The sequence below is a fragment of the Miniopterus schreibersii genome, assembly GCF_964146895.1.
Source record: "Miniopterus schreibersii genome assembly, chromosome: 8".
NCBI lineage: Eukaryota > Metazoa > Chordata > Mammalia > Chiroptera > Miniopteridae > Miniopterus > Miniopterus schreibersii.
In genome coordinates this window covers 15795109-15817185 of record NC_138109.1, presented here as the reverse complement: position 1 = coordinate 15817185, position 22077 = coordinate 15795109, and the positions used below count along the sequence as shown (strand labels likewise).

General features: G+C 41.1%; 1 protein-coding gene and 1 long non-coding RNA gene across 6 annotated transcripts in view; both read right to left on the bottom strand.

Annotated features, from left to right (window-relative positions):
* Window positions 1-6735: 6735 nt before the first annotated feature.
* LOC308561098 lies at window positions 6736-9544 on the bottom strand. Its single transcript, XR_013999432.1, has 3 exons — window positions 9349-9544; window positions 8165-8198; window positions 6736-7224 (listed from the first exon to the last, which is right to left on the bottom strand). It is a non-coding gene; the product is annotated as an uncharacterized lncRNA (long non-coding RNA).
* A 4678-nt stretch (window positions 9545-14222) lies between these two features.
* The window catches only part of PHACTR4 (phosphatase and actin regulator 4), a 73657-nt gene continuing 65802 nt past the window's right edge, over window positions 14223-22077 (bottom strand). For all 5 annotated transcript variants that reach the window (XM_081145391.1, XM_081145392.1, XM_081145393.1 and 2 more), the window contains 4 exons: window positions 21138-21199; window positions 19506-19643; window positions 18818-18894; window positions 14223-16323 (listed from right to left, as the gene is read on the bottom strand). In XM_081145391.1, coding sequence (XP_081001517.1) covers window positions 16308-16323; window positions 18818-18894; window positions 19506-19643; window positions 21138-21199 — 293 coding nt within the window. In that variant the 3' untranslated portion in view covers window positions 14223-16307. The remainder of the gene's footprint in view (window positions 16324-18817; window positions 18895-19505; window positions 19644-21137; window positions 21200-22077) is intronic.

The window sequence follows — 22077 nt, the reverse complement described above, 5'->3', positions numbered from 1 at the left end:
CCTGGCGGCCGCCTCGGGGAGTGCAAGTGGCACGCTCCCCTTCGGAAGCTCCAGACCAGGCTCTCCACCTGTGCGCCACACAGGTACAGTGGGTGTGCATTTGGGGGACTCCAAATTGGGACGAGTGGACTAACGACCAGAAAGACCGCTTGAAAACAAGGTTTGTTTATGGGAAGATCTTGTGTGATAGGGACTGTACAGGGAAAAGAGATACTGATCTTCTCTGTTCTCAAGAGGGTCTCCGTTGGAGAAAAATGAGAAATCAGACTGTCAACACGGAGCTATGACAAGGGTACGCACAGGGGCATCTGGCTCAGCCTGGACTTAAGAAATACTTTCCACCCGGCTGGCATGGCTCAGTGGTTGAGCATCAACCCATGAACCAGGAGGTGAGGGTTGGATTCCTGGCCAGGGCACATGTCGGGGTTTTGCCAGCTCAATCTCCAGTAGTGGGCCTGCAGGAGGCAGCTGATCAATGACTCTTTGATCATTGATGTTTCTCTCTCTCCCTCTCCCTTACTCTCTTTGAAATCAATCAAGACGTTTAAAAAAAGAGAAAGAAATACTTTCCAAGTTAACTCCAAGAAGCCAGGACATCCTAGGAGAAGCATCCCTTGCAATGACAGGGAGCAATAAGAGCCTGCAGTGGTTGTGGGAAACATGCTATCAAGCATGTCTGACTGGAGCAGAGGGTGCCTGTGGGAGTGAGAGGGGCGAGCACTGGAGCCGGAGAGCGGGGCCAAAGATGCAGGGTCTTGTGTGTCTAAGGATTGAAGCCTCTGTCCCTAGGCAACGGGAAACTATGGAAGGGATTTGACCACGTGGCTGATATGAGATTTTTGTTTTAGAACAGAATGGAGAAATGACTTGGGGGAAGGTAAACTAGGAGTGGGGGGAACAAGTGGGGTGAGGGAGACCAGGCAAGAAGACTGTGAACTGGGGCTGGGGGCTGGGGGCTGTAGAAGGAAAACAGGTACCAAGCAGATGACCCTCTCTTGTTAACACACTCCTTCGTGGACACAGACAGCTCTGGAAGATTTCAAGTGTTCCCTGTGGTGACCTCTCTGGCCATTGGATTGTCAGGGGTGAGGGGGGGTTCCCAGGTCACGGCGGTGATCTCTGTAGAAGGGTATTTTCTCCATTTCATGTTGATTCTGACTCTAAAAGCCACTCTATCATACCCAGGTAGATGGACATTTTTGATGAGTATTTATCAGCTGAATTTCTTTTACTGTGCAGAGCTCACCCCAAAGCACTCCCCATCGAGGGCCTCTTACCTTTTCAAGTTGACCTCTGCCTCCATCACGGACTCTTCCTTTGGATGAGATAGTACCCTGAAATTTCTCCAAGTTTAAGCCCTGGGATCTCTGATCTCTCTCTGCCGTCTTCCTCCAAGTTCTTACTCACATGGCTTAATGCAATCATAAAAACGGTTATTACTATCACCTGTTTTGTAACCCTTTACTTCGTTAACTACAGAAACATGTCCACCCATGTTAGTTAGCACATTTGTTCCTTACAAAAACCTCATGACTATTGTCAAATGAGAACACGAGGTTCAAAGCGGTTAAGGACTTTGCCTGGAGTCATCACGTGGTAGAAGGGGCCAGGACTCTCGATCAGGGCTGAGCCCTCACCGTTTGAGAGGGCAGTCCACCTGCCCCCCACCGCGTTTCAGCCCTACATCTCTGCCCAGACACCCCCCAGCTTTACCCTTCTAGCCGAAGTTAAGGTCCTCTGAGAAGTACAGATTCAAATCTTAACTTTTCTGATTCCTCTCTCTTCTCTTTGTGTTTCTACTTCTGCCCCTCTGGTCAAAAGCACCACCCTCCTGGACTCTGCTCCCGCCTCTCATTTCTTCCCCTCCATGTCATTCCACCAGTATCCCAAGGTTAGTCTCCCTAAGTCATGGCTGTGAGACCTTGCCCTGCTTAGAAATCTTTATAAAAAATTAGGTATTTGTTTGGTGCTGTGCTTACAATACCAAGTGGCAAATGTGCCAAGCCATTGATTTCTGTTTCCCCTTTAGCCTCAGCACTGTACTTTGAAGGTACCTGTGCTCATTCCCACCTTCTCATCTTTATCTGGGCTGTTCTCCTACTGGGTGCTGGGTGCCTTTCCTTCTGCCTAGCTAAGTGTTTTTTTTTTTTGGGGGGAGGTTGTAACTTTATTATTATTATTTTTAAATATATCTTTGTTGATTTCAGAGAGAGGAAAGGAGAGGGAGAGATAGAAACATCAGTGATGAGCCATTGATCGAGCCCGCAACCCAGGCATGTGCCCTGACCGGGAATCGAACCACAATCGCCTGGACTCTAGGTCGACACTCAACTGCAGAGCCACGCCCGGCCAGGCATCTTTTTTTAAAATGAATTGGTTGAGGTAGTATTGGTTCACAAAAGCATACAGGTTTCAAGTGTTCAACTCAACAAAACATCATCTGCACACTGCATCATGCACCCATCATGATTTCTTGATACATTTTTTTAAGGTTCAATTCAGTTCCTATCTCCATGAAGCCTTCCCTGGCCCCACTTATCTTTTCCTTCTTTGAACCCAAAAATCAGTTTTATTTTTTTCCACACTCTATGTTTGTTTTATTTATTGAACACAAACCATAATAAGGAGAACAAGTAATCGAACCTAACCCAGAACTGACAGGTAATAGAATTAGAAGTGAAGGACATTAGAAGTTATTTTAACCGCCCAGGTGGCTCCATTGGTTGGAACATTGTCCCATACCCCAAAATGTTGAGGGTTCAATCCTTGTTGGGGTGCATATGGGTTGGCAATCAATCGATGTATCTCACATCAATGTTTTCTTTCTCTCTCCCTTTGTCTCTAAAACTCAATTAAAAAAAAACAACACCAAACCACATATCCTCAGGTGAGGATTAAAAAGAAAGTTATAACTAGATCTTATATGGTCAAACGTTAAGACATGGAAGACATATCAGTATCTAAGATGACAAATACACTGGGTGGAATTAACAATAGATTAGATATTGCAAAAGTAATGAATAGTAAACTTGAAGGCATAGCAATAGAAACAATCCAACATGAAACACAGAGGGGAAAAAAATAATTTTTAAAAAGTAAAAATGGCAATTGGAGATCCCAAAAGCAAGGAGGAGCTGGGGACAGAAAATATATGAAGAGATAATGACTAAAAAATGCCCAAACTATAAACCTATAGATCTGTGATGGTTAATTTTGTGTCAACTTGGCTAGGCTATTGTGCCCAGTTGTTTGGTCAAACACCAGTCTAGATGTTGCTGTGAAGATATTTTTTATTTATTTTTCTTTTTAAAAAAATATACCTTTATTGATTTCAGAGAGAGGAAGAGAGAGGGAGGGAGAGATAGAAACATCAATGATGAGAGAGTCATTGATTGGCTGCCTCCTGCACACCCCTGACCGGGAATCGAACCCCGATCGCTGGGATCCTAGGTCGACGCTCAACCACTGAGCCACACCCGGCTGGGTTGAAGATATTTTTTAAATATAATCTTTAAATGAGTACACTTTGAGGAAAGCAGATTAACTCCATAATTTAAGTGGGCCTTGTCTAATCAGTTGAAGGCCTTAAGAGAAGGAATTCTACCAAGTCTGCCTCCAGGTTCAAGACTGCAACATCAACTCTTCCTGAATTTCCAGCCTGCCAACCTAGTCTACAGATTTCAGACTTGCTGGTCCCCACAACCATGTGAGCCAATTCCTTAAAATACCTATCCATCTATTGATATAGCCACATACATCCTACTGGTTGTTTCTCTGGTGAACCCTAATACAAAATCTAAGAAGCTCAAGGAACTCCAAGTACAAGAAAAAGGCACATCAAAATCAAATTGCCAAAAACCAATAATAGGAAATCTTAAAAGCAGTGAGAAAAAAGACTATGCACAGAGGAGGAAGCCGAGGATAAATGCAACATTTATGTACAGAGAAACAGGAACAAGGATGCAACCAAGACAGTGTGGAGCGACATTTCTAAAATCCAGGAAAATCATATCTAGTAAAGTATATCCAACAAAAATCATAACTAGTAAAGTATATCCAACAAAAACATCTTTCAAAATTAAGGTGAGATTAAAGAATTTTCAGACATACAAAAGCTGAAAGGACTCAACGCCATCAGACTGTTAAAGGAAGACCTTTGGGCAGAAGGAAAATACTAGATGATACTATAGATCTGTGATGGTTAATTTTGTGTCAGCTTGGCTAGGCTATTGTGCCCAGTTGTTTGGTCAAACACCAGTCTAGATGTTGCTGTGAAGATATTTTTTATTTATTTTTCTTTTTAAAAAAATATACCTTTATTGATTTCAGAGAGAGGAAGAGAGAGGGAGGGAGAGAATCTGGATCTACACAAAGGAATTAAGAGCACTGAAAATATAACTTGGGCAAATATATAAGATTTAAAAAAAAAACAATTTGAAGACAATTGCCTGTTTAAACAAAAATAGTAACGCATTGTGGGTTTTATAACATATAAAATATATGACAATAATAACAGACTGTGGAGTGAGAATGTACATTTGTTATACTGTAATAAATGAAGTGGTCTCTCAGTTGAATGTGGACTCTGATCAAAGTTAAAGGTGTATACTATAAACCCAAAAACATACAAAAATAACAAAAAGTTATGGCTAGTAAGCCAATAAATATAAAATGTAATAATAATAAAAAAACCCCCACAAAACTCATTTAAAAAAAGAGGCAGAAAGAGGACAAATAAAGAACAGATAAGACAAGTGGAAAACAAGTACCAACCAGTGTGGTCAGATGGGTGCTAGACATACACAGGTGACCACTTCGTAAGTTATAGAAATGTCTAATCACTGTTTTACACCTGAAACCAATATATTGTCAACTGTAATTGAAAAAAATGTTAAAAAGAAAACTTAAGACTCAAACCTAAGCACAAACCTAATACGGTCTAAACAGAGTACCTACTTTAGAGGTACATGAAGTATTAGGTGAAACAATGTACATATAATCTTACCAAACTGCCTTGTTCAAAGCTAATAGTATATTATGATATGATTTTGGAGTCAGGTCCAAATCCTGGTTGTTACTTACTAGTTAGGGGATCCTGGGCAAGTTACTAATCACAATTCTCCCCTTTTACCTTTCCTGGAAAGGTAGGGTGGGCTCTGGGTGAGATAAGCCTGGTTTAGTAGTAAATGAATGATGGTACTTCATTCAACAAAATTTTTTGAATTCTATATCCTTAGTTGTTTACTTGAGAAGTCTGAGAATTCTATTTAACAAGCTCATTGTACTTATGAGACTAAGCTTTTCATAAATATTTAACTCATTTAATTCTCATTGCAACCCCAATAGGTAGGTACTTTTATCATCCCCATTCTGTGGGTGAGGAAATTGAGGCTGAGAGATTAAGTGGCTCACCCACAGCCACATACATAGCAAGTGGTGGTATCAGGATCCCAACCTAGGAAGTGAGACTCCAAGTTTGGCAACACATACGAATTGCCTACATGCAGAAAAAAGGCCAGAAAAGCCGGTCTCAAAGTCTAGACAGGCTTGTTGCAAGATAAAATTTAGCAGAAAGGGTGGGACCTACAATACCTGTTGACACCTTTGCTTCAGCTCTACATCAGATGTGTACAGGTATTTCCTGTCCAGCACTAGTTACCCAGCCTATCTTGAGAATTTGTACTAAACATAATCTTTCTCTGGTTTGGGGGAAAAGCTAATACTGAGCACCTCCCCTCCAAAGACAGTATGTGGTAATGGTACCAAGATGAGAACTGGACACTGGGCTGGTCCTGGGGATAAAACAGATCCTTCCTTGCACATGGCTCCCCTCCAGCAAGTCTGCAGGGGTTTGATAGTTTGTGCAGAAGCTCTACTTCCTAGTTGAGAATTTGGGCAATTTAGCCTGTTCCTGAGTTTTCCGGTCTGAAACTGGGTTAGATTAATGCCCACTTCAGAGCTGCAGGGATTAACATATGCAAATATTTAGAACCAAGTACAGTGAGTGCTACTTGTTTAGGCAGATAATCTAGATGTTGCTGTATGGCAGGGATGGGTGGTGAAACATTAACCTAAGAATTTATAGGCATAAACCATAGACACAGACAAGTGTGAAGGCCTGGAACAGGGGGTAAATAAAAGGGACATTCATAATACTTTCAACACTAAAAAAACAAAAAACCAAGTTCTCCCAGGCTGTTTTCCATAATCATGAATATATGAAATAGCTCCCATTCCCAAATTATCCTCTGGCCCCGAACAACATTTATGAGAAACTGTCCATTCTGGATATTCCCATCAGTTTGGGCCATAACCCAACAATTAAGACTCCAAATTCACCCACTTCACTTAAATCTGACCCCAAGGGTTTTGGTTATTTTACCTCCCCACACCATGTTCATTTAGCCCCACCAGGATCTAGACTTTACCTTCTAGAGGATTCCCTGCTAGTTCCCCATCCTTCAGGACCCACCACACCTCCCTACAATGCTAGCAGCCTACACAGGAGCTTGACAAGTATTCCATTGTGACCCAACCTCACATCACTCATGGCAACTTTCTTCCAGGCTCAAGTGTTCACTACTTGGACAACGACAGGGATACACACAGGACAGACAAGAGCTACGAGTCTTTAGAACCAATCAGGTATTAACTGCTGTAGCACTCCATCCACGGAACACTATTTTTGGCTGACATCAATCACACACTTCCACATAAAGAAAGAAATCACACTAATACGCATAGTCACCTTTATTATAACTCATAAATACATCAGAAATAGATCTTTAATAAAAATAAAATAAAAAAGACATCTAGGTTCTCATGGGCTTCTGCTTTCTGTTCATTTAGCTATGCAGTTAAAAAAAAAAAAAAAAAAAGAACTCTGAGGACGAAAAAGGGTAAGTAGCATTTTAGTTCCAATTTTTTGCCTCACATTCTGAAAAGTCCTCTGGGCCTTCTAGGTCCAAGGACTATGCTCAGTGTCTTCTGTAATTCCTTAAAAATTTCAATGGGCTACCTGTCCAATGGAACATTTTATTAGTCTGCCAGTTAATATAGATCGGGGGCTATGACCGAGAATGTGCATTTGTCTTCCTAGTCCCTGTTTTACTCCAAAGGCAGTTACTTATTTTCCAAAAATGGTTATCACTTTACCAACTCTCCCTGTCAAACAGAGGAAAGCATTGTCAACTGCCAAAACGGTGAGGCGGCTCCTCTTCCTTCCTGAATGAAAAGAGAAAAAGGGATTAGACTGATATTCAGATCCTCAAATTTTAAAAAATTCTACATTTTAGCGTACTAGTTGTTTCCTGCATGGTTTGTCTCCTCAGTCATTGTCCACAGGACTCTGAGAAGCTGTAGGAATATGCAGGTGCAGACTCAAGGCCCGGCTTTCTCTCCAACGTCGTGGAAAGGGACTGTACATCACGGGGCAGAGCCCTATGCTCCCCTGCGCCACCTGGACAGAGCCCGGGGAGAGTGACCTCCCGGGGTATCCACGTCGGGAGTGCCTGATCAATTATAAGCTGGAATTAAGGACAGCACTGCTGAACAGTATTTACCCCTCAAAACCTTGTAGAGATTTCATTTTTCTTCACTCCCCACACTACATGTAGCTGTGGGGAGAGCCTGTTGATTAACTGTTTTTAAATCAATTCCAAACTTGTCACTATGTTCTCCTTCATGGTTTACCTACTTGATCACGATCATTCACTGTAGGAGTATGCAGACGCATATGCCCAGCTTCAACCCCAGCACCATGAAAAGGGATTGTTGAGACCAAACCCTTCTCCTGGGGATGGGCTTTGAGGGGGCATGCACATCACATGACTCATGTAAATTTCACCAGGGTGACCGGTTAAGTCAGTCCAAGCTATCACAATTTTTTAAATTTGCTAAGTAGAAATTTCTCCTCTATATCACATAAGAATGAAAGATGTAAAAATCTTAGCAGTCTTACTGGAAGGAGCATCTCCCCAGAACATGAACATATATCTAAAATATTGCCAACATGCCTACAAAGACGTAGCAAAGTTTCTATCTGGATGTATTAACCAGCAATAGCACCTTCATGAAGGGGGACTGAGCTCAGAATGATTAAACGTTTTTTGCAAAATGCTGACAGGCAAAACCAGTAAGCCAAAAGCAATTCAGATTTACTCACCCCAAATCAAGTTATTTGGAATCTTGACCGAAGGCTGCAAAACAAGGTAGATAAAGAGCTTAACCCGGAAGTTCAGTAAAACTGACTAAACATTTCATTTCTGATCAACCTATATACAGATAAGGTGCTCCAGAGCAGCGATTTTCAACCTTTCATATAAACTACTAAAATTCTGCAGCACACCCAAAAATATTTTTAGAAAGGTATTAATTTTGATTCATTCACAACCAACGGTTTTCGTGTTGGCTGTTGTCATGTTTTTTTAGCTGACAATCTAGCGGAAAAGCAGTCAGCGCCCCAGACTTAGTAGTCAGGTGCCGCATGTTTTTAGAAATTCTGTGGCACACCGGTTGAAAAATCGCTGCTCTAGAGAGATGTTTCCTGCATGGTTTGTCTCCTCAGTCATTGTCCGCAGGACTCTGAGAAGCTGTAGGAATATGCAGGCGCAGACTCAAGGCCCGGCTTTCTCTCCAACGCCGTGGAAAGGGACTGTACATCACGGGGCAGAGCCCTATGCTCCCCTGCGCCACCTGGACAGAGCCCGGGGAGAGTGACCTCCCGGGGTATCCACGTTGGTCACTACAATTTAATTTAGATTGCTGTGCTATAAATCGATTTCATCCAGACGACAGCGACTTCCCAGGGATATCCTCGTTGGGGTGGATCTTAAACTCCCCCAAATCAACAGAACTCGAGTTCAAGACTGATCAACAGTATCCTAAACTAATTTTCAGCCAGGCACCGCAAACATCCAGAAACTACAATCAGCGAGCGACTGGCAAAGAAACGGTAAGTACGGAGCCGTTTAGACAGCAGTTAGTCTTCGTATTTTAAACCGATCATCAGGACTTGTGAAATTATCCTAAATGTTAAAACAAACTGGCAGGACTAAGATCCGTCAGTCCCGAGGACAACGAGACTCCTAGGAGGCAGGGCATTGGGGGCGGGGAAGGGGCTGCGTTTTTAGCGTCTCAGGGAATAGGGTGGTATTTCGGCACTCGTGCCCCTGGTCACGGCCACCACCCGCGCACCGTATCCGACCCAGCCCGACTGCACGAGTAAAGTGTAGTTAACACGACGCCGCTGGAGGCAATCCTAAAGTGTCACCTCCACAAGGTAGGCTGGTTGGCAGGACTGGGATAATAGGCCTAGAACTGACAAAGCAGGCGGCTGAAACCACTCACCGATCACCTCCACGCTCGCAGAGCAAATGTCTTCCCCTAAAAGGCCGAGCAAGCCCAAGGCGTCCTTATTTATACCTTTCGAAGCGAACGGATATGGGTATTGCGCCTGCGCTGCGCCATGCGCAGTTAGGGAATCAGAAATCCGCCGAGGGGGCTCGGAATCTACGAGCGGCTAAGCCCCACCCCTGCCCGGACCAGAGGATTCTCGCGACACCTGAGCCTTCACGCGCGACTTTGCTGGGGAATGTAAATTACAGGAAGTGAGTAGAATCTGTAGGTTGGTAGAGAAGTTCCCAATGGCAAGTTAACTTCTCTACAGTCAGTTCACCCCATTTGGAGAATGTGCTGTTAAATAGACTCGCCAAAAATAACTTCGGCGTAATAAGTATGCAAAATAGGAAAAGACATCTAGAGAAGTGGGGAAAGTCTCAAAAGAGATTGAATCTGCCCTGTCACAGGTGAAATAAACATTTGATAAATGCGTATGTAAGTAAGACAAGTGCTCCTAAGCGAATTGGCTACAGTGAAAAGCCTCCTATGTACAACAGTGTGAATGTACAAGACTATTGAACTGTACACTTACAAATGGTTAAAAAGGTAAATTTTTTGTTAAGTACATTTTAACACACACCTAATATAAAGAATTAGGCAAGTAAAGAATTCTGAAGATACATATTATAGTGAGATGTTACAAATGTGATAGAATTTCGAGCATAGTGTTAGGTGGATAAATATTAGATGAATTGACATAGAGCCATCACAGCTGGACTATAACAAATAGAAACATTTATGGTGTTCCTCTTAGATTTTGTGCTGGGTGTTTTACATCATTATTTACTATCACAGCAATTCTAAAACATTAGTATTATTCAGATTTTAAGATGCAAAACAGGCCCAGAGCAGTGGTTCTCAAAGTGCAGTTAGCAGACACTGAGGTCCCCGAGATTCTTTTGGGGGTCCATGAGGTCAAAGCTGTTTCATAATAATACTTTCTTTGCCTTTTTCACTGGGTTGATTCTGCACTGATGTAGAATGAAATCGTGGGTAAACTTGCCTGGTGCCTCAGTATATTTCAAGGCCCTCTCACCAAACTGTACTGGTAGTTTTTTTCATCATAAATTTGCAATTTTTTAGAAAAGTTCCCTTAAGAATGTCTTTGATGAAATAATAATCATTAATTTTATTCTTTAAAAAAAAAAAAGTCTTTATTGATTTCAGAGAGAGGAAGGGAGAGGGAGAGGGAGAGAGAGAAACACCAATGATGCAAGAGTCATTGATCAGTAGCCTCCTGGACACCTCCTACTGGGGATGGAGCCCGAAACCCAGGCGTGCGCCCTGACTGGCAATCAAGCCAAGATCTCCTGGATCACAGGTCAATGCTCGACCACTGAGCCACTCCCACCAGGCTAATTTTATTCTTGACTTTTGAGTATACATCTTTTTAATATTCTGAGTGACAAAGGGAGAAATATACATAAAGCACTTTTGCTGCATGCCAAAGTACAGTGATTATCTCCAGGAAAAGAACTTAGGTGTTTGGATTGTGAGCTGAAATAGCCATATTTTTTCATGGAACAGCATATACTTGAAAGAACGGCTGACATCTTTATCAACTGTGTGAGACTGGATTTTCTTCATTTATTTAAACCAAAAGAGTATACAATAACAGACTGAATGCAGAAGCGAATATGAGAATTGAGCTGTCTTCTATTAAACCACAAGTTTAAGAGATTTTCAAAAAATGTAAAACATTGTCACTTTTTTCACTATTTTTGGACAATAGATATTTTTCATAAAAATTCATTGATGTTAGTGTGCAATAGGTTATTTTGAAAGGTATTGTTAGTATTTTTAAAATTCCTGTTTTAATTTTAGTACAGTAAGTATCAATAGATATCACCCACAGATACAAAAATTCTTTGGGACTCCGAATAATTTTTAAAATTGTAAAGGAGGCACAAAACTAACGTGTTTGAGAACCAATAGTTTAGAGGAAGGACTACAAATAATCCTGCTACTTCTCTGGTGATATTACCAGCATTCAGTTACCTTTCAATCACTCATTCAACATTTACTTAGTGGATATGACTTATTTGCTGGGCATTGTGCTAGACACTGGGGACTCTAGATGACACACAACAGCAAATTATGCTACTGCTTGATGAGTGCTATCTTGCATAAATAAAGTATTGTGAGAACACAGAGGACAGAGCAACTGAACAATATGCTAAAGGTAAGAGGGTTTTCCTGGGGAGTTAAAATTTGAGCTAAACTTGGAGGAATCGTTAAGGGGCTGGGTAAGTAGTGGGGCATGGATGATGACAGCTTTCCAGGCTGAGGAACTAGGAGACCTATGATCTCCCAGGAAGGGTAAGAAGTCAGCTTGATGAGGGACATTAAAGGGAAAATTGCCTGGGTTTTTCATGAGACTGGAAAATAGGCAAGAATTGAATTACAAAATATTTTGTAGTCCAGGTTGAGTTTAAATTTTATCTAGGTAACTAGAGGCCGATAAGTTTTGAAGTAAAGGATTGCTGTGACTGTCTGTGCATTTTAGAAAGTTAATTCTAGTGGCAATATTGAAGGACTGGGGAGACTGGAGGTTATAAAATCCTCCAGACTTTAGATTTGAATGGTAAACAAGCAAGAGGAGACATATAAATGAAGAGACTTTTTAGGTAGGGAATACTCAGAACTTACTGTCCTACTGGACCTGCAAGGTAAGAGAGGAACTTGCAGATAATACCAAAGTTTCAGGCTGGGGAGGCTCAACATATGGTGGTCTCTAACTCTGATAATTGAGAAAGTAGGCTGTGGGGTAGACATTAGAGGAGCATATAACTTACGTTGTGAACATTTGGACATACACAGGGATGAGAAAAAGTAGTTTTACAGTTGTAATACAAATAAATAATTTATAATACAAGTAAGTAATTTGTAATACAAATAATAGAACTATAAGCTCACTGTTTCAGGTACTCAAACTGTAAACCTACTTTTGCCCACCCGTGTGTGTGTGTGTGTGTGTGTGTGTGTGTGTGTATAAATCTTCAAAGGGCAACTGGATATAGGGTTGGACTCCAGCAAGAAACCTGAGTTGTAGATAAAGATTTCAAAATTATCAGAATAAGAGTGATGATGCCTGAAGTCACCTTGGGAAAGCAGGGAGAGCGATGAGAGGACACGAAAACCCCTGATTTAAATGGTGGTCAGGGAAGAAGCCAGCAGGACAGAGAAGACATGATTGGAGGAGAATCAGGAGACATTGGTGTCTGAGAAGCCAAGGAAGAAGTTTTGAGGACAAGGACATGGTCCAAAACATAAAATATTGCAGAGTAGTCAAATATATTAAGAGCTGGAAAAAGGCTTTTGATGTGGCAATAAACTGAGAAGTCATTGGTGACCTCAGGGAAAGCCATTTTTATTTTAGATTTAGTTTAGATTTTAACAAGTTGAGTGAACATAGCTTTAGAAATGGAAAACAGTGCATACAGACCAGAGGTCAGAACCTATGTCAAGAAGACTGTTCAGTTTACATCTCCCATCAGGCCTTTGTTCTCCACTTGTCACTCATTTAGCTCAGCTGCTTGGACTGTACAGAAGTTTAAATAAGTTGAAGAGAAAATAGGGTCAAAGGAAGATTTTGGGTGGGGGGTGTGTGTGTAGGAAGGAGATAAAATTAAACGAATGAATGAATACATAAATGGTGTGTGTGTCTCCTCAGTACCAGATGGAGGGACATTGTGGGTGCTTGCTCCTGTTGGATGACCTCTGTTTTATGAAGGAAGCAAAAATTCTTGGGGGAAGAAAGTAATGGTATCCACAAGAGACGGATGGAGCAAGTGGTCCAGGTTGGTGGTGGTTCCTGTTTTTACCTTCAGGCCTCGTGGAGCTGGAATTGAAAAGATTGGCTATTTTGGTTTCAGGACTGGCTTTTCTTTGTAGCACACTCTCAGCTTTTATAAGTATACTTCCTATCCCCTCCCCTCCCACTTAATATCCACTGGACTTCCCCTTTTTGATAGTGGTTTTTCAAACCTCTCACTCTACTACAGTCCTCCCTCTCAGTAAGAACCCTAAACTCATTCACTGTTTCAGCCAACACTGGGCAATGTACACCTGCAAAACACCCTTTTGGAGACAATGCTTAATCTCAAAAGGGTAATGGCAATTTGAGGTCTCTTTGGAGGACTAGTAGAAGGAAAATCTGGGAGCAGGTGGAACCCAGTGACATGAGTTCTGACTCATGTTTTTTTTAAACCCTTGGTAAAGGCTGGTGCACTAATCAAGTGACAAGTAGAAAGTGAGTCACTGGTGAGGCCACCTTGAATGAAACTGGGCTGCTAGCCAGAGAAGAGTGTATGAAGTATGAACTGTCTTACTGTGATGTCAGCCCGAGGTCTAATTATGTGTGGTCCATACAGAGTAATCCTCGTAGGGATTATTGGGATGCAACTGCTTGTCCTTAAAAATATGCAAACTGATTACATAATTTGCTTTGACCTTGGGGAAGCAACTTCACCTCTTAGGTTCTTCACTGGTAAAATGAGTATATTTCTACTTACCTCCCAGACTACGGGGTGGGATAAATAGGATTAAGGACCGAGTGCAGTACCTGGTACATACTATGGGGTTCACAGTTGGCTTTCCTCTGTGCAGCCTATTATTTTTCCACATGTGTGCACAGACATTCACAAACATGACTGACCTTCATCTCTGGCTACTCTTAATGTTCTTACTATTACTCCCCCTCCTCCCCATCTACTTCTCGATGAGGGTGTCTAGCAGTATTTTAGGTATCATTTTTAAGCTGGCTTAAATGGAATAAGTAGAACATAAAATAAACACTTCATATCAGAATAGTATAATTTTTTAAAATTCTAAAATACTTTAATAATTAATGTTGGTAGGAAGACTGATATACAATGCAATTATTTATTTTACAAGGAGATTCTGTACATTGGGGAAGCATTTTGAAGTACAATACATCAGGCTTTTATTTCTTTTATACATTATGATTGTGAATTGCTACTTACACAGAAAGGACAAAAAATCCTTTTTATATATATATATAAAACACCTGAAAAGACTTGACCCCCAAAGTATCTTGTTTCAAAAGAACTGAATGAGATGAAAGATGAACTAGATTTCTTGGTGGCACGTAGAAAGCAGACAAGTAGTTCAGGAAATCAAATCCTATTTCAAGCTTGGCACATTAAGGGAAAGAAAGGCAGTGAAGGAAGGGTTTAAAATGTCATCTTAAAACACAGAGCATTCTGACATAAGCCAAGTAATCTCCAAACCAGCAAGACAGAAAGGCTGAAGTTAAGTAAGCAGTTAATGTGCAGCCACCTTATACACAGAGCTCTAAAACTTTGTAGAGTTGTCACTTATCTTTCCCTCAGTCATACCAAATGTTAGCTTCAAGGAGATATGAACCCAGTATATTTCCATAGCCATAAAGCATTTGGCAGTAGCTGAGAAATCCAGTACCTCCCATTACCCACACTACTCTTTAAGGTCACATTAGCTATTTGCTTTGACATGATATTCTGATATTCTGATTCTTCAGCAAATCGTACATGGACATAGAGAAGAAAAAAAATATTTACTGAAAGATTACATACAGAACAATGGGGACTGCAGAAATCTATAAAACAGCCACAATTTTATGAACATTAAAGAGAAAAAGCCACATTCATCAGTTAAATAGGAACTATTTTTTTCTTCTATTTAGTGTGGAAAGGAATTAGAGGGAAATAGTTTTCAATAAAAATTGAAAGAAAGCAACTGAATCTTCTGTTTCAGGAAATCATATTAATATATATTACAAAAGAAGGGGGTGGGGGCTGAGCCAATGCCCAGGCAGCAACTACACTGGCTCCGGCTTGGAGTAGTAGGGAGGAGTGGGATGGAAGCTGCCAGAGGGGCAGCAGGAAGACAAACATTTGTGCTGAGGAGAGGAGCAGTGGGTCATGATTGTGCCCCCCTAATTGCTTCTCCAAAGAAATTTCCGATTTAGCACCCAACATTCCTAGACTTTGCTGTGATTCTGGCTGGAAGTGTGGGGGCCGACAGCACACAGCTCCCAGAGTTGCTACAACTCTGCTTTACAGAGGAGAATATATCTGTTGGTCAAAATGATTTACAGAATCATTTGGTACAACAAAACTACAACAGCTTTCAACATTTAAGCCATGAGTCAGTTTCTGCCAAGTTGGCATTAACACAAAGGCTTTTTTTGGTTTTGTATACAGAAAACATACATGCTTTTGCATTTTCCCAACTTGGAATCTGGTTGCAGGTCAGACTGAACACACATTTCCATCACTTCAAGATTAAAAAAATAATAATCCGGATAACCTGTGTCAAAAAGGAAGCACTTGTCAGATCCTGAGCTTCTTTCAGGCTGAACTACCTGAAGAGACGATATTGCTGTGTTATAAGAGGTATGGGACAATGCTGACATGCCAGTGTGGTAGGAAGGCTTTCCCTGGAAGTGGGGGCTTCTTTGCTAGAAGGCTAGGGCCCCCTTGGTTGTCCCCACCACCAACTGGATTCGCCGGCTGGAATTTAGTGCCTACACAAGTGGGTCTCACAATCAGGACAGAGCAGGTAAGGCTAATGGTGCGAACTGTGCCTCAGCACAGGCAGTCATCTTGGGGCAAGGGTGTGGTGCAGGTGGCCCAGGACATTTATGGCTGGTCAGGGAAGACCCCTCCAGTATGCTGCAATATTAAAAGGTTCAAAGCACTGAGAATGTTCAGTTTTGCTCAAGGCAGCACATGAGAATCCATTCCAGTGAAACGCTACATTCATAGAATTGCTGTTCACCCCAGAAGACTCAATCCTGGTGGTGCTGGTAAGCGCTGAAGTTCCCGTCATGTCATTCTGGAGGCTGAAGCAGCAAAGGAGCCCTGTTGTGGGGGGTTGTTTAGCTCCTCTCTTAAACTTCAGCATCATGGACGATGGTAACTAAAACAGATGATCAAAAAGAGCCGAGTTACCAGATACTGTAGATTGCTTTGCTATTATTAATTAATAGTAAAAAAATGCTGTTTTAATTTTTTAAAATTGCCTCTCCTCCACTCTAATTCTTCCCGACCTTTCTGTAGCATCTGACACGCCTGACCCGCTTCCCTCCTTCTTCAGAACTCTCTTCTCTTAGCGTGTGTAGCACTCGCTTTTCCCTAGTTTTCCTGCTCCTTCAATCGCTTCTCCTGAGTACGTTTTCCTGGTGCATTTTCCTTGGCCCACCCTTTAAATACAAAACAAGTTCCCCCTTAAGAACCACTACCTTTTCTCATAAATGCGCTATCTGTAGACCTTGTTTGCGCTCGCACTCCAGGCTGAATATCCTGGCATACGTTTGTCAAGCTCAATATAATTTATTTTCCAGTTTGTTTATTGTCTGCCTTCCTGTTTTAGAAGCTTGTTAAGGGCAAGGACTTTATCTTGTTCCCTGCTATATATTCCAAGTGCCTAGCACTGTATCTATCATATCTATCATGTAGTAGCTGCTCAATACACATTTTACTGAAGGAATGTCCTAAACTGTTCAACTGCACTCCTTATCGGTATCACAGGCCTCAAAATCACAAGTTAAAACTCCCAGAGTTCATTTTGCCCACATCCTTTGATTCATCCCTGGAATCACGATCGCCAAATCTTGTTGATTCTATGCTTGAAATGTCTTTCAAATCTCTCTTGCATTCTACCACTCCTCTGCTCTGAGCTACTAGTATGCTCACCATGGCTATTCTAGTTACTTCCTAACTGGTTTTCTGCTGCTAGTCTCTCCATCCTTCCATTTCTCCTTCCAAAGCTCCACCAGAGCCTATTCTGAAATACACAGAACACCAATGTTCCAATATCCTAGCATAACAAAGTTCTTCAAAGGGCGACCATAACTCATCTCAGCTTCACCATACTGTCCCATACATCCTCTGCTCTAGCTACATTTTCTGTTACCCAGAAACATCATGCACTTCCCTACCTCCTGTAGCCTTGCTACAGCTGGTTCTTCTGCTTACAATGTTCCTTTCTTCCTTCTTGTTCAAATAAGTTATTTTACGCACTTCAAGATCCAGCCTGTGTCACCTTCTCTAGGGTTCTTTTCCTTTATTGTTGCTCACTATAGTACTTTCTTATGATTACTAAAAACAATAAAAATAGCTAACGCTGGCATAGCTAGGAAATGGTGGCACTGGGGTATGAAAACTGGCAGATGTGGACTCAGAATGACTGAGGCATTTATCAGTACTGATTGTACTATATTTGGTAGTTCACTTGTCTTCTCCCAGATTAGACCACAATCTCCTTGCTGACGAGCATGATTTGCTCTTTGAGTTTACATTATAGTGCCCTGAGTAGTAGCATTGCTGTTCAAAGAATTTGTCTTTTCTACTCCTGTAAGAGTTCAGAACAAAAAACCTCTAATTAAAAGAACTATTTGCCTGTACCGTGATGGAAAAATATTTAACAATATATATATATTTAATCCTCACCCGAAAATATGGTTAGTGATTTTTTAAATTTTTATTTAGAGAGGAAGAGGGAGAGAGAAAAATATATTGATCAGTTGCTTCCCACATGTGCCACGATAGAGGATCGAACCTACAACTTAGGTAGTGCCCTGACCAGAAATAGCCTCTTTTTATAAATGTTCTGAGAGTCACCTAGATATGTTCAGCCACCTAGATTTCATTTTTGGCTAGCTGATTCTTTAGGTACTGGGAAGGTCCTTAATCACAACAGTAATTCCAAATCAAAATATTTCTTGGCTTGTTTGATGAAGACAGCTAGTTAAAGTTTATATACGAAATTGGTAAAATCAACTGTGCTAGAAAGAACTGAAACCGGAGAGGGCAAGATTTTACCTAATTCAGCAACAATTTCCTCATTTATAACCTGGGACAGTGAGGCACAGGGAAGAGAGAACCCAGTTTTAGTCATTCATTCCTTTCCCTAAATCCTGGTTTTGCAACTTACTAGCGAGTCAAGCAAGTTACTTAACCCTTCTGAGCCTGTTTCTTCATCAATAAAATGAGGATATTATCGCCTCGAAAGTTGACTACAGTACAGGAATTTACTACTGATTCTATATTCTCATCCCTTTCTCTTAGTCTTCTTGCAACCAACACTGAGTGTCCTCCTTTTATTTTTTTTTTTAAATTTTTATTTATTTTTATCAATTTGAGAGAGACAGACAGATATAGAGATATGAATTTGTTGTTCCACCTATTTATGCATCATTGGTTGATTCCTGTGTGTGCCCTGACCAGGGACTGAACCCACAACCTTGGTATATCAGGATGACATTCTAACCAACTGAGTCACCTGGCCAGGGTACTGATTGTCCCTCTTTTAAAGGATGTCATTAGAGTTCTTCCTATCTGAACAACTCAGGCAGTATATTTACTTTTTGTGGAACGTTTAGTTCACAGTATTTGGGTCTTTTGGCTCTTACCGTGTAAAATGTTTGCTCTCTTCGTGAACCTCCATCTCTGAGCTTTTAAATTCATTTAATTCTTTCCTTATGGCAGCCTGTGGAGTAAAAGCAAAAATGTTTCAGCATTTTCTGCTTGCTATCATATAGCAGTGTGGTTTCTATAGCAGTATCTAGTCTCTACTGTGCTTAGCTTTGTGAGTCACTGTAACCCGCAGCTGGAACCCAGAGGGAAGAAAGAATCCAGGGCAACACAATGGGTGAAGCTCCAAGCCAATACCCATTGCCTTCCCGGACACCAATCATCTCATAATAAACCTACAATCTCCAGTGAAATCAAAACACCTGAAGAGTTTAAAAGACATATTGTAGCTTTTATAGTTTCCACAGCAAGTAAAAATGCTTTTCCTCTTGAAAAAAATGAAATATGGTAAGTACTAAAATATACCACCCAAACTCCTTCAGACCAACATAACCACTGTTAAAAATGTTTTATTTCCGTCCAGATTTTGGTACTGTGATGTAGTAGGGACTTTCTTTTCTTCCAGTTTTGGTGGTGGTGGTAGAATCATTAATATAAAGTTTTGGTTTGCACATCTTTACATTTTGTGTCCTGATTACTAATTTAACATTACATTAAAAGTAGAATTTTGTTTACAGTTCCCCTCTCTAGTTAGTGCCTTGCATAAAGAGAGAAAGAGAGACAGACCTTGTCAGCAGGGGTCAGTTTGGTCCAAGGTTTGTCGGCTCGCCGGTCATAATCATGAGCATCTGTTACCTCCACATATTCATTAAACCTCAGAATCTTCCTAGCAAGGAGTTCGGCCACAGTTGGCCTTTGACTGAGCTGAAAGAAATGGAGCCTCTTAGCTGACTATGCCAGGAATCAGGCATCAATCATGCATTCAAATCGCCTCTAACCAGTGCTTCAGCCTTTGCTGCACATTGGAAACACATGGGGACCTTCAAATACTACTGATGTCTGGGTCCATCCCTAGAGATTCTGGGCATTGAGAGGTTTTTTTAAAGCTACTGAATGCACAGCTAAGTTTGAAAACCACTGCTATTAACAAGGGTAAAGTATTACCAGTGCTTTTCAAACTTTACCATACATACAAAACATTTGGGGATCTGGTTAAAATGTAGATTTTGAATAAGCAAGTCTGGGTGGGGCCTTAGATTCTGCATCTCTTACAAGTCCTAGGTAATGCCAATGCTGCTGGTCCATGGGCCACATTTTGAGTAAGAAAAGGATTAGGGGTATAAACTCACATATAATACATTAGAAAGTGAATACATTTAATATGAAACAATATCTATAGTGGGTAATATTAAGGGTGAATTTCCTTTCAACACGAACAATGTCTAGGACAGCAGATTATGCAATACATTATGATTTAAGTTTGCACAATCAGGTAACCTGTGTAATCTGAAGGCATCGAGTCCAGCTGTGGCCTCTCGCTACCTTTATTCTATCAAGAATAGCTCCTCTGATTCCGGGGAAGGGGAGAAGTGGGAGGAATCAGGAAGAAAATGTCGCCCGGCCAGGCGTGGCTCAGCAGTTGAGCGTTGACCTAGGATCCAGGTGATCGGGGTTCGGTTCCCGGTTGGGGCACATGCCCGGGTTGTGGGTCCGATCAATGACTCTCTCATCATTGATGCTTCTCTCTCTCTCTCCCCCTCTCCTTTCCTCTCTCTGAAATCAATAAAGATATATATTTTTTTTTAAAAAAAAGGAAGAAAATGTCTGGATCCCCCCACTTTCCTGGGGTTTATTATGTTTAAGAAATATTTAGAGAACTCAGACCAAATCACAATCTGGAGGAGGCAATTATAAACCATTATAGTGAGAAGGAAAAGAAGGTATTAATCAATCCAGGAGCTTTAAAGCTAACACACGTCTGGTACAGAAAAGATTCTACCCTACTTGGTCTGGGACCAAGGAAAAAATCCTAGTTGGTTTTTCATACTTTTCAGATATTACTAAGGGTCAGTTCATTCTTTCCTGTATTAGAAAATAACCAGTATGCTGCGCAATGCTACACACTCTTCCTGTTACCATCTCTATACTTCAGCAAGTTTTCAAAATCCCAGGTTTCCTAAATAAAAGGTAAAATTTTATGCATTTATTGAGCATCTTCTTGTGCCAGGCTTTTTTAAATAGTAAAAGTGGGGGGGGAAATGCTCCTGATAATGCTGTGTTTTCTATATTTGCATCATGTATTCTATTTTCATAGCAATTTATGGCACCTGAAGTCATTTCTTTCCAATCAAATAGCCCATTCAAATATAAGATATGCACTCAGGAGATAGATGGAAACCGAACACTGGGGCAACGTACCTTTCTAGTGAGCCGACGTTTAATCTCTCGTTTTTCTGCCTGACGGTCAGCTTCATTTTTAGCTACAGTTGACAGAAACAAAAAATATTACTTCACAATGGCAATCTGCATATCAAACTTTTCACTAACTACAGTGCAGATATTTCTTACAGGCTCCAAATCAGAATAAAATATGAACTTTGGGGATGGCTAACCAAGACAATTTTCTTGTCAACTAGTACTCAAATACTCAAGAGCAAGGGCAGCAAACTATTGTACCAAGTCTGACTAGTCACCCACATTTTTACTGCCCATTAGCTGAGACAGGTCTTTACATTTTAATTCTTTATTTATTAATTTTTAGAGAGAGAGGAAGGGAGAGGGATAGATAGAAACATTGATGAGACAGATCAGCTGCCTTCTGTATGCCCCACACTGAGGATCAAGCCCAAAACCTGGGCATGTACCCTGACTAGGAATCGAACTGTCACCTCTTGGTTCCGGGGTCAATGCGCAACCACTGAGCAACACTGGCTGGATGTACACTTTTAAATGGTTACATTTTGAATGGTTTGGTAAGTACCTAAATAATAGCTTCCTTTTATTTTGGCTTGCAAAGTTGGAAATATTTACTATGTATCCTTTAAAAAAACCTTTGCAGCCCTTACTGGTGTGGCTCAGCTGGTTGAGCCAATGAAAGGTTGCCTGTTTGATTCCTGGTCAGGGCACATACCTAGGTTGCAGGCTCAATCCCCAGGAGGCAGCTGATCGATGTTTTGCTCTCACATTGATGTTTCTCTCTCCCTCCCTCCCTCCCTCTCTCTCTCCCTCTCTCTGTAAAATTCAATTTAAAAATCTTTAAAAATAAAAATAAATAAAAGAATCTTAAAAACACACAAAACCCTTTGCAGATTCTTCCTCAAAGGTAACCACTTAGAAGGGAGAATGGAGATCACACAAA